Source organism: Cyprinus carpio, chromosome A13, assembly GCF_018340385.1.
Source record: "Cyprinus carpio isolate SPL01 chromosome A13, ASM1834038v1, whole genome shotgun sequence".
Taxonomy (NCBI): domain Eukaryota; kingdom Metazoa; phylum Chordata; class Actinopteri; order Cypriniformes; family Cyprinidae; genus Cyprinus; species Cyprinus carpio.
In genome coordinates, this window is record NC_056584.1 from 20791516 (window position 1) to 20805495 (window position 13980).

The 13980-nt window shown below is 35.2% G+C and overlaps 1 protein-coding gene across 10 annotated transcripts in view; it reads right to left on the reverse strand.

Moving 5' to 3' along the window:
- The window catches only part of LOC109068331 (phosphofurin acidic cluster sorting protein 2-like), a 31160-nt gene that overhangs the window by 13131 nt on the left and 4049 nt on the right, over positions 1–13980 (reverse strand). For 8 of the 10 annotated variants that reach the window (XM_042769298.1, XM_042769294.1, XM_042769297.1 and 5 more), the window contains exons 2-8: positions 2857–2944; positions 2224–2313; positions 1647–1772; positions 1406–1565; positions 421–494; positions 260–340; positions 79–138 (exon numbers count right to left, since the gene is read on the reverse strand). In XM_042769298.1, the coding sequence (XP_042625232.1) occupies positions 79–138; positions 260–340; positions 421–494; positions 1406–1565; positions 1647–1772; positions 2224–2313; positions 2857–2944 (679 nt within the window). Of the gene's footprint in view, positions 1–78; positions 139–259; positions 341–420; positions 495–1405; positions 1566–1646; positions 1773–2223; positions 2314–2856; positions 2945–4888; positions 5209–13980 lie in introns of those variants that run through there. The other 2 variants (XM_042769300.1, XM_042769295.1) reach the window with 2 other exon arrangements.

The window sequence follows — 13980 nt, forward strand, 5'->3', positions numbered from 1 at the left end:
AAACATATTGGTTCACCGCACAAGTCAACCAGCGCAACCTGACTAACTCGCTTAAGAACAAATACACTCTATACCCACCTCATCAGAAACTCTGAACCGTTTGAGCAATGCCACCACGCGCTGCTTAAAGTTCTGCTGCTAATAGAGAAAGAGAAGCACACACACAGACATACACACTCATATTAACAGTCTGTTTACTACACAATGACACCTGACAGTGATGACTGAGTAAATTCTCATTGTTCTCTGGCATTCTTACCCTGGTGATCGACGCCGTCCGGACTATTGACCTCCTTTGCTTTTTTGGTTTCCTTATCTCGTACTCGTCGTCCTCAAGATCCTGCGGAGCATGTACATACACGAGTCAGCAGAAAAAGAGGGAAATGAGGTTGCTTTGTTTGTATGTGTGTATGTAATCACCTGTCCTTGTGCTGCGTCATCACTGGCCTCCTGCTCCGATGAGAAGCTTTCATACTCTTCTTCTGAGTAATTATCTACAAAGTCAAAAAAAAAAAAAAAAAAAAAGTTATAAAAAGGACAGGTCCTGAATACTGATTGGTCAATACAGCGTTCCAGCTATCGATGTTCCGATATTGAAATTTTGGCTGATATGATAAACCAATAATGATTTTTAAATAATGCTAATATGATAATAATGCATTTATGATAACTCATAAATCGACAATAACATGTATGCACTATAATGAAGATCTCACAAACTGAGGTTTTGAGGGGTTCACGAGGTGATGAAAAGCTAAAAAATAATAAAAAAAAGGAAAAAGAAAAAAATTCAAATATGATAATGAAAAACTTTGTTATTGAAATATTAAATTAAAATCTCAGGGTGCACTTCAAGTAAACATTCAGGTCAAAGGGGTTCGGCTGACAAAAATGTGGGAATCTCTGTTATAATGTATAGTATGAAAAATTATTTTGAAATCTGTTGTGAAAAAATATTCTGAATATTCTAAATTATAAATGATGAAAAATAGCTGCTAATAATCATAAAGGAGGAACCTCTAGAAAGTTGGTTAGATAGATTCTGTATGTCTCGTCTGAAACAGAATATACTATATATTCTGAATTTGGTATTATAAAATAGAATCTGTATGTCTCGTCTGAAACAGAATATACTATATATTCTGAATAATCATTAATAAACTTTTTGTAAGAAATTAAGTTAATTTTATTAATAAACACACATGTGCACAGCAACTCATGCCTAAATCTGATAAGGGGCCGAAAGCAACAGTCACACTAAAATAAACAATATAGAAACAAAACACCTGTTTAGTGTATAACTTCACATCACACATAGAGAACACAATCTGTTATTCCCAGAGACATGTCATAGACTAATTAAAAATAGATGAGTATGTATGAATGATTTTTTTTTTTTTTTTACCAGAACATTTGATTTTCTGTCCCAGAATGGCTGCCTCCTCGTGGTCTATAGGCTGACTGGACAGGGAATAGATCCAAATCTCTGCAACTTTACCCAGAAACTCCTTCTGATTACTGCACAGAGCCAAGACCTGCCCACCTTCTGCAGGATGCTGCATCACCTACACAAACAAACAAATCAGCATGTAAGCATCTGTATGCTTCAAAAGTCTCTATTAACCTCACTGAGGAATCTGAAATACCTCTGCCATGTCTATAGAACCAGCAGCCAAAGTCTTGTAACCCAAAATTGTTCGGTTTTTGTACCTCTTCCTCCGCTGAAGCAGGATTTGCAACTTATTTCCCTCGCGTTTCAGAAAATGAGGGTACTACTCGTATAAAAACATGCACGTACAGGAGAGAAAGAGAGAGGAAAAACATCAAAATCAGTTTCATAATAAAACTCTAGAATGATTCAGAGCACACTGAAATGATGATGTCTTAAAAGCAATATTGGCTCTGTTTCAGTAAGCTGCCTACACAGGGAGCATTTGCAGACACACTCCCAAAGCAAAGACTGTTTCTATGATACCTTCCTTTTGTTTGAATTTCAAGGCAGCTCAGCATGTATACTTGTATATATGCAGCAAAAAACAATCCATTAGTGCATTGCAAAGAGTTACGCAGAGTGTTCCAAATCAATCAATTAAGAGGTTCTTTGTCAGGCAATGTAAGCAGTAGATAACTAGTCAGTTCACTATGTTTTGGGTCAGAGCCATTGTTTTTATAGCCATTTATGATTGAGCAATTCGAAAATGTGTGTTTTGGGGCCGTCTTTACCTGTAGTGAGAATGTGAGAGCGAGATCAGTCTCCACCCCGCCAGCAGGGGGCAGCACTATCTCATGGGAGCGCAGGATTCTCTTGGAGCCCTACAGACACAAACACAGTCACTTTATTTACACACATGCTGAGTTTCACTTAATTGCTCCTTCTATTATCACTCTAAAAAACAATTATCTTCTTAATTAATCATGTTTATTGAAACATGTTTTTTTCTAATTTTGCCAAAAGGAATTTATCCTCATCTTGCATTGGTGATTTTTTTATTTTTGGTGACTCTTTTAAAAGAGGCCCATTTTCACATTAATTTTATAATTATTTTATTACAATCCCTTGCAAAATATTATATTCATAAATGCAAATATTCAAAGAAAATACCTTTATTTTTATTTTAATTAAAGATGTTGATATATATTCTCTGAGGAAAAAGTAATCGCTTGCAAGATTCCTCATTGGTGTCATACTTGATAATATCATACACTTTCATTCATTTCAGAATCTCATGTATTGTAACCCTCTTAGAATATTTAGTTGATTGTCTTAAATGTAAATGTTGTGTTATTTGTTGCAACAAAAATCTAGACATGCTGGAGTTAAAAAACGACATACACTTTATAAAGCTGATGGCTAACCTGAATCTTGACTGCAATGACGACAGAAATCAGCTCCTTGTCAAGTTCCTTCATCACCACTAGCTTCTTCAAAGTCAGACTACACAACCTACAGACAAAAACAACAGCATTGCTTACAAAATGATGTGATTATACATAACGTCTGGCTAATGCTGAGGAGTCATCTTTGTAATGAGCATGTGGAAAAAGTGCCATCTTAAAAAAAAAGTTTCTAATCAGTAAGGCACTGTATGAACCTTCAATTTCCAAAGAAAACTCAATCTTCCAAAGAGCAACTACTGCTCTAAAACTCTGCTGGGAAAAATTCTACAGCGCAATCTGATTCAGGTCTGCTGAAACAGGCTCATTGCAGCTGGAATTCATGGGGTTGAAAAAGTGGAGTTCAGGGATTTTAGTCTCCTGGAAACTTGTGTACAAAACTGTTTACAAAACGTTCCATTGAGTGTCTGTCATTTTAGCCAGGAGGAACTGTTCAAATGAGCCAAAAATCAAAGTCATTTTACTAAAACATAATAAAAATGCATCCCTGCTCTGATACAGCAGTAAACCTCAACACTGACATCTATCCTTTAACACAGACAGTGATAATGCAAATTAAAAAAAATCAAAACTCCCACATTTGCATCACAGAGTCAAACAATTCCAGAATTAAATTAGTAGACCAAAAAAAGCCATTAAGTCATTATTTGCTGATAATCTTCCCTTTAGCCAAAGCTCTGAAATTGAATAATGCAGCCGGGGCAAATTTATGCGCATATTCAAATTGCAAGACAATTCCATTTAATTCTTGCACAAAGCTACTGCATGACTTCAGAATATTTGAATATAATGTACAAGCTGCATACTTTTATGATGCTTTCTGACAGCCACATTTACTTTAACTGTTTGGAAAAGATTGTGAACATCCTGATTTCCTTTTGTCATCTTAATGATTTGGAACAACAATAAGGTCGATTAAATGACAGAATTTTCATTTTTGGGCTGAAATGTCCCTTTACACACTGACTGTGGAGGGAAAGAACCCTGTCACAGAGAGAGAATGAGATAACGTCAGTCATGCAGGGAGAGAGTCAGAGCAGAGATGAGTCAGTATTGTCAGGAATGTCGCAGTGGGAAGTGATCAAGGGACCAGAGAGCAGCCTGAACAGAGAGAGAAGCCAATGGAAACAGACCCACATGCATGCACCTAATAGAATATTAATGAGAAACACTTTATATATTCAAATCACATACCAGGTACTATGAGGACAAGGAGTAGAGAGAGAGAGAGAGCGAGAGAGGCACACAATCTCTCAAGTGAGACACACAAACAAAAGCCATTCTTCTTCCCAGAGCGATAAGCATGCTAACTCTGACCACAACAAAGGAACACACAGCGGTTTTGAGCAGACTACATTCACACATTATCACCGATTAAAAACTATTTTTGCAACCACAAAAACACAAACTTGATGGTTTTCTACTGTGGCTGCAGCTGATGACCTCAAATTTTTTATTCTGCATTATAGTAATAAGAATGAAGATTTTACATTACAGTACACTAAAGTTAATTGGTGGAAGATGATTGTTTGTAATTCAAATTGTAATTTCTAAAACTTGTGTATAGATTTGATATAGATATAGATTTTGCAGTTAAATTTGACTTAGGTTTGCCTCATTAAAACACTGCCATATTGCAAGTTAATCACACAAACTCAACAAATGACTGTAATGTTTTAAACAGTCAACACACTATATTTATAATATTACATGATGTAAAAATAGTTGATATTACTGAAAGCTGCGTCAGAGGTTGATCATTGAGACCACCAACAAACACAACAGGAAACAATGGCCACACACAAATTTATGTTCTGTTTTTTCAGCTGGTGTGGTGTGAGACTGTGAGGTGTGTGTGCTGCGTCTCTAACTGCACACACACTCACGTCAATCAAACCCCTCTAATAACGATGTATACATTTCTATAAAATCTAACAGCCCTCAGTGACCTCTCACAGAAGAACAGAGACTGTTGAAGATAAACGTGTCTCACTCCGCTCAGCTGGATCCAAACTCAATCACAGCTCCATTACACACACTCTCCTACAGATACTGTGTGTGTTTCTCCCCGGCAGATGCTGCAGAGACTCTGAAAGCACAGAGGGAATTAGACCAAAATCAATTTCATTCGTTTCTCATCAAACCCTCAGCTTCCTTCACTCCTGACTCAGGTTACGCGGACATCTACTGTAACTGTAAGTCTGAAAGGGCGGTGCTAAGGGGTGAAACTGTGCTCAGGTTACAAGCCCAGAGAGAACACCGGGATTAGCCAATGCATTAGTACACATAAGAGCTGACACCAACATTTCACAACACTTACACAGACACTATGGGTAGATTTACACCCTTAAACCTGAAGCATGCAGCTCTGACAAAATTTACAGAAGAAAATGTCCATTACATACACAGAAATGCCTTATAGTTTATGCCATGACCACAATTTAAAGGCGAAATAATTGTTTTCATTAATCAAAAAATCTTAAGTAAACAAACTATAAATATTAGATGAAAAACAAACTCAGAAAACTTACCAATTTAAATGTTGCCTTGACAACTAACTAAAATAAAATATGTTTAAATCGAAGTGCTAAAGTACTAAATGTTACAATTTCTAAATCTGAAATTAAAAAAAACATCAAAGCGAAATAGAAATATTACAAAAAAGAACTAATAAAAATGACAGAAGCACAAAACTAAATTACTAAATTTAAAATTAAAATTAAAACTGAAAAGCTGATTAAAAATCTTAGTAAATACTATAATAGTATTAACAATAAATAATTCACCATGTCTGGCCAATGGAAAAAAAAAATGGAGGGAGTGTGTGAGGTTTTAGGTTCTATACTGATGAATTTCCTACACAGTGTGTGTGTGTGTGTATATATATATATATATATATATATATATATATATATATATATATATATATATATATATATATATATATATATATACACAAATAAAAACGGTTAGTTCCGTTCCTCGATTTTGATTGGTCAGCAGCTGCGTTTTATTCCCGATACAGCGCAGCTATGACCGCTTCACCTAACGATTCTGTGTGTCACTGAGCAACACCCTTAGCAACATAAGCAACCAATCATATAGCATCAAAACTGTTTAATTTATTATGTACAGGTCCTTCTCAAAAAATTAGCATATTGTGAAAAAGTTCATTATTTTCCATAATGTAATGATAAAAATTAAACTTTCATATATTTTAGATTCATTGCACACCAACTGAAATATTTCAGGTCTTTTATTGTTTTAATACTGATGATTTTGGCATACAGCTCATGAAAACCCAAAATTCCTATCTCAAAAAATTAGCGTATTTCATCCGACCAATAAAAGAAAAGTGTTTTTAATACAAAAAAGTCAACCTTCAAATAATTATGTTCAGTTATGCACTCAATACTTGGTCGGGAATCCTTTTGCAGAAATGACTGCTTCAATGCGGCGTGGCATGGAGGCAATCAGCCTGTGGCACTGCTGAGGTGTTATGGAGGCCCAGGATGCTTCGATAGCGGCCTTAAGCTCATCCAGAGTGTTGGGTCTTGCGTCTCTCAACTTTCTCTTCACAATATCCCACAGATTCTCTATGGGGTTTCAGGTCAGGAGAGTTGGCAGGCCAATTGAGCACAGTAATACCATGGTCAGTAAACCATTTACCAGTGGTTTTTGGCACTGTGAGCAGGTGCCAGGTCGTGCTGAAAAACGAAATCTTCATCTCCATAAAGCTTTTCAGCAGATGGAAGCATGAAGTGCTCCAAAATCTCCTGATAGCTAGCTGCATTGACCCTGCCCTTGATAAAAAAACACAGTGGACCAACACCAGCAGCTGACATGGCACCCCAGACCATCACTGACTGTGGGTACTTGACACTGGACTTCAGGCATTTTGGCATTTCCTTCTCCCCAGTCTTCCTCCAGACTCTGGCACCTTGATTTCCGAATGACATGCAAAATTTGCTTTCATCCGAAAAAAGTACTTTGGACCACTGAGCAACAGTCCAGTGCTGCTTCTCTGTAGCCCAGGTCAGGCGCTTCTGCCGCTGTTTCTGGTTCAAAAGCACACGCCTGTGCACGGTGGCTCTGGATGTTTCTACTCCAGACTCAGTCCACTGCTTCCGCAGCTCCCTCAAGGTCTGGAATCAGTCCTTCTCCACAATCTTCCTCAGGGTCCGGTCACCTCTTCTCGTTGTGCAGCGTTTTTTCCACACTTTTTCCTTTCCACAGACTTCCCACTGAGGTGCCTTGATACAGCACTCTGGGAACAGCCTATTCGTTCAGAAATTTCTTTCTGTGTCTTACCCTCTCGCTTGAGGGTGTCAGGTCGGCAGTCTTACCCCATGATTGCGGTTTTGAGTAATGAACCAGGCTGGGAGTTTTTAAAAGCCTCAGGAATCTTTTGCAGGTGTTTAGAGTTAATTAGTTGATTCAGATGATTAGGTTAATAGCTCGTTTAGAGAACCTTTTCATGATATGCTAATTTTTTGAGATAGGAATTTTGGGTTTTCATGAGCTGTATGCCAAAATCATCAGTTTTAAAACAATAAAAGACCTGAAATATTTCAGTTGGTGTGCAATGAATCTAAAATATATGAAAGTTTAATTTTTATCATTACATTATGGAAAATAATGAACTTTTTCAAGACCCTGTTCTCTGATAAAATAAAAAAAAACAACGGCAGAATTAACTGTTTGTTATTTATTTAATGAAGTATGAGTGAACCCTGCTGGGGTTATGTTGCATCTTTCATCTTTAATTTTAAGACCCTGTTCTCTGTTTTTATTTAAAAGGGTGCTATTATGCTTTTTCACTTTTTCAACTTTAGTTAGTCTGTAATGTTGCTGTTTGAGCATAAAAAAAGCTGTTCTAATCAAAAAATCACAAAAACCACTCAAAAACTACAAATAACAATTAACAGAAATCTTCTGTTTTATTTAAAATTTTATTTAAACTTTTCAAAATCTACAATGAACGACTCTTTTGGAGTACAACACATATTTATATACAAAGATTAAAGATAGATTTGAAGATATACTTAAGATAAAAATAGTCAAAAATAAAAACCAAATAGAAAATTAGGCACAATTAATAAAAAAATACTTAATAAAATAATATAGCACAAAAAAATTATGTTGATATGTTGATGTAATGGTCATTTTTATATAAATAGTTACAGCACAGCCATAGATGGTGTGAGGGGGAGGGACATTGATGCTCTAGAGAGCATCCCACCAGACAGAAAATTGTGTAGTACAGGATGAGTCATCGATATTTGGAGTCCATTTTCTTAGAAGAGACTGCAAATTTGAACTTTACAAGTTGGCAAAACATTTAGAAGTACACTGGCAAAGACTGCATCAAAACTAACACACCCGGACCATCTGGATTTCATAGGTTGCGTTTATGTGTGTCTTCTGAGTGTTTTAAAGGCCAGTTTCCATGTTGGACTCGTGTGCATGTGATCTCATCAGAAAAACGGTCCAAATATTCTGCATGTGTCTGAAAGTGAGTAAACCCCTGAGAGCTGACCTACATTTACTTGTAGAAGCTAAAAACACACACAGGTTCTCACACACATTCACACACTACTCTAATAAGGTCAGCTTGGTCCTAATTAGCTCAATTTCAAAGGCATGAATACTCCTTAGAGTAAATGATGGAAGAGACACACACACTAAGCAGTGTGCAAGTCTATGTTATTTTAAATTTTCATTGGTACGAAAAGCACATGACTAGTAAACACAAACAAAAATGTAATTTCTGCTGGGTTTATGTGCAGTCAGGTCCAAACGTCTGACACCAAATGGCAATTTTTTTCATATAAACCTGAAAATAAACAATACTGAAATTACATAAATGAGAAACTAAACATTAGATTAGCATGATCAAACAAACTTTATAAGTAAAGGAATTTCAGCAGATTTGTGTCACTGAACTCATTTGTACAAAAGGTCAAGATGTTATTGTACAGGTTGAACCACAAGACATTCTTTGGATCATTCTCAAATCATGCTAGAGCATACAGATCACAAACGTAAAATGTGGGCAAGCAAAGTACTTAGAAATGTTATTTTTTGCTGATAATATAATTAATAATTAATAATGTAGCATTTAATTATAAACACATGCAAAATAGAAGCATTTGCACTAGTGGTCTTAGATTTTTGGATCCCACTGTATGCTAATTCAAGATAAACTGTGTAGCTTTAAACAGAAAACCACAAACACACTTGACATTTTCTACATTATTTGTTTATCTGAAACTCTGAATTATGTTTACGAACTTCAAAGTGGAGCAGAGAGTCGAGATAACCTGCACTGTAATCTGTCCCAACAACTGCAATAAAACTGTGCGTGAGTGAGAGTGAGGGAGATATTCACTCACAGTAGATTTGAATTCATTTCACCCTGGTGAGATTACAGGAGTCCCTGACCTGTGTATGACAGAGAGACAGAACAAATGACCACTGATCCTCTTAACCTGGACAGACAGACAGGAGAGATTGAGTTAACCTAAGCCTTTAATGGATAGGAGAACATAAACCGATGCAAACAATCCTTCTGTGTTTCACCTGAGCACAAGCACACACTTCTCTGGACACACTCGGTTGGCTTCATTCAGTCTCATTAGGTGCAGATGTGTGTATGAGTGTGTTGACTTCCAGCAAACTGCAGTTAAAGACTAACACATGCTGAAAACATTTGAGTCAACATGCACATGCATCTCCTTCCCTTGTAAAATCAAGTGACCTACATTTTCCTACTTTCTCACTGGATCTCCCTCTCTCTCACACACACACACAAACATAATGCTGATTAGAAATACAAGACTTTTGTTGTTGCTGCTGCTGCTGCTTTAGAAACATCACCTGTAGCAAAATGTGAGTCTTTGTTTAAAATATCATAAATGCTCTATACAAATGCACCCGTGTATACAGTGACTGTTATTTGATGCACTTGATGCAATAATATCATTGCATTAAATTAAAAAATATTAAACATAGTGGCATTCAATTTAAAGACAGCAGATGCATGCTTATAATCTGTGGTATATGAATATGTGAAATATGCAGAGCCCTTTTTAAAATCAGTGTTTAGTCCAATATTTTACTTTTAATAATAATAATAAAAATAAAAAATAAATAAATAAAAAAAAAATTATATATATATATATATATATATATATATAAAAATAATAATAAATATATATATAATATTAATAATAATAATAATAATAATAATAATAATAATAATAATATTATATATATATATATATATATATATATATATATATATATATATATATATATATATATATATATATATATATATATATATATACACCACACACACACACACACACACACACACACACACACGCATATATACATACACTACCACTGAAAAGTTTGGGGTCAGTATGTTTTTTTAGTTTTTTTAAGAAATTAGCACTTTTATTCAGCAAGGATGCATTAAATTGATAAAAAGTGACAGTAATAAAAATATTTCTATTTCAAATAAAAGCTGCTCTTTTGAACTAGCAAAGAATCCTGACAAAAAATAATATAAAATTAATCTCATGGGAATATATCAAGCACAACTGTTTTCATTATTATCATTGATAATAATAAAACATGTCAGCATATTAGAATGATTTCTCATGTGACACTGAAAAATTCAGCTTTGCCATCACATAAATAAATTTTAAAATATATTAAACTGTTATTTCAAAGTATTATATTTATTTTATGTATATCTATTTATTATTCTTGATCAAATAAATGCAGCCTTGGTGAGCATGAGACTTCTAAAGCATTTTAAAAACCCAGACTTTTGAATGATAGTGTATGAACCATTTAAAAATATGAACGCATTTAGGAACTTTCTGGTTTTCAAATTTAAGGTAAATGTTTAGTGGATGAACCATTTGGTTAAGTAATTTAAATAACTTGTTCATTTTGAGAAAAGGTCTACTAAAGGACAATCAAAAACATTGCAAGATGTGACCCAACAGTTAAAGACATCTATCTGAATATGTATGGCTATAAATGAGACTGTCGACCTCACTAGGTGCCAAGACAGTTACTGGATAACTTGTTAACCATCGTGATCCAACCTATAGTCCTATAGACCAAAATTCCCACACTTTACAGAAGAGATAAATAAATTACAAGATCTGAAATGCAGAACAGAAACCAGTGCAGCTGACTGAAAAATTGTGAACTGATATTTTCTATTTGTACATGTAATATATTTACACAATTGTGCATTGTTTTCATATCCAGTGTTTGGTTGAACACTGTGTTAGTTTCTGTCTTTACACAACAAACAGACACACCTGCAGTGACCAGGAATGGAGAATTCAAGTTGGCCACAGCTTTATTTAAACATAAAACCAAAGTGCCCCACTGCCGTGTGGTCATGCACATGTGATCAGGATGTTCAGGCTAGTTTTGCATTCTTGATAACCATAATTCAAAGCCCTACTGCTGCTGCCTCACACCGGGGCTTCTGGGAAAGAGCAGGTCATGGTCCACAAACCAGCTATTTTTGTCTTTGGTGTGCAGACTCCCAGAATCCCCAGGGTGTAAGGCATTTGTTCTTTAGGGTGTGCTCAGATGCCAGTTTGCTCTGGAATCTTCTGAATCTTCGTCCTCACGGTGATGTTGATGATCAGTTATTACAAAGAGCTGCACTGCTAATAGACTTTGATCAACAGAGTTTAAAATAAGTCCATCAAAATAATTACAGCACAAAAAAATAATACTTGGTTTATTAAGAAGGAGCTAGGTGACTTTAAAGGAACAGTTCACCCAAAAATATCAATTCTGTCATCAATAACTCCACCTCATGTTGTTCTAAACCTGAATGTCTCTTCAGACCAAAAGCATGATTATTGACTTTATTTTTGACCACATGCAAATAATTAACAAATGCAGACACTAGCTCTGCTAAAAAAACGTCAAAAACAACTTTGTAGGCACAGAACCTGATGAACCGGGTTTGAAGTTCCTGTGTCATGATTTTATATGATGCAGGTGTAAAAGTAGACATCAGCAAACATTCAGAGCAAAGTCATAGGATTTTTATAATCTGAATGACTGGCTATTGACTGCAGGAGGGGGGTGTGTGTGTGTGTGTGTGTGTGTGTGTGCTTGTCACAGTCCTTTTTAACAAACCTTCAGACTTGACCAGACTGGAATCTGAAGGAATGAGAACCAACCACAATTAGAGAGCAAAACACACATACCCCCCACCCCCTACTGTAAGTGCTGAGCAAGCAGCTGTTCACTGGTGTGTGTGTGTGCGCGCGCAAGAAGTCACTTCATTTCCTGCCATACGCACAGAGAAATTCTAGTTATAATAAACATACAGACTAATTATATATAACCAAAAATACACTAATACTATGAAATAATATTACAATTTAAAATAACTATTTTCTACTTTAATATCATTTAAAAAGTAATCTATTCCTGTGATGGCAAAGCTGAATTTTCAGCAGCCGTTACTCCAGTCTTCAGTGTCACATGATCCTTCAGAAATCATATATGATGATTTAGTGCTCAGGAAACTTTTTTTTTTTTATCACTGTCAATGTTGAAAACTGTTGTGCTGCTTAATATTTTTGTGGAAACCATGATACATATTTTCATGTTTTACTGATGAATAGAAAGTTAAAAAGAACAGCATTTCTTTGAAATAGAAATCTTTTGTAACATTATAAATATTTACTGTAAATTTTGATCAATTTAATGTGTGCTTACTAAAAAAATTGTCAAAGATCATTTCTGTCAAAAAAAAGGGTACTGACTACCAAACTTTTGAATGGTTCTGTGTGTGTGTGTAACAAGTTGCTATAGAACAGCTACAATGGTTTGAGTTCATCAAGCACTCACCTTTGTGGTATAATTAATGTATATAAAAATTTCTAACACATTTAAACATATTTATCACATGCATTGAAAACCACTATTCTAAAAACCCAGTAAAAATTCCTGAGGGTACATAGCAAATTAGCCCTCTAGGTTAAAATGGACATCAAGAGCGCTATAATTGGTACTGATGTACAGACTTAGACCATGTGCTATAAAAGAGCTGCACCGTCATTCATTGTTCCATTAAAGAGCTTTAAAGTAATAGCATCTGCTATCCCCACCGAATCAAGAATGTACACAACAAAACGCTCCAAAACAAAACAGCGCTTTACCATATAAACAATACAGCTATTTACCCTGCTCCTGTCAGTGTGTGTGTGTGTGTAAGAATGGCTGTGGGTGTGTTAAAGACAAAGCCATGACTGTTTCTTCCCTCTGGGTGAGAACGCAGCACACACACTCCACCAACACACACAAATATGACAGCCTAGCACAGCCTGTTCAATCAGAGAGAGAGAGATTTCAATTGTTTTAGTGAAAACGATGCCAACTTGAGAAGATGCAAAGGACCAGAATGGGGCCATGCACACAGTCAGCAGCACAGTGTCACTATAAACAATAAGTTTATATTTCAGCTCCTGCTGGTGAATGTAATTTTACGCTCAGGATATACAGAAAATCATTTATCAGCCAATATTAGGTTTTTTTTTTATTATTATTATTAGTTAAAACTGGTTATTTAAATAGTGCTTATTTTCCTTATTTTACTATTAAATTTCCTAGTTTTCATCATGTAACACTCAAAGTTAATATTTAAAAAACATGAATCATTTAATAACACTGTGAAATTAAATCTATAAACAAATCTCAAAATGAATATCCATTTTTCATACTACACTTTATAATGTTGTGATGCCTAAATTCACTTGTAGTAATTAAAATGACTGATTTTAGTTTGTGATGCAAAATAGTATAGAATTGTAATATCTGCCATTGATATTAACTATAATTAAATGTAAATGTGTTTTCTGGTGTTTAGGACTACCAACATCATTCCTACTCCCTCAGTATTACATCAACCTGACTAAACAGGCCACACTCAACACTGACAGGCGTTGTTGATGTGTAAATGTGGGCGGCCATATGTTAATAAGTTTAGGTTTCTGATGTCAGAAAAAAGCCATTTTGGAGCACAGT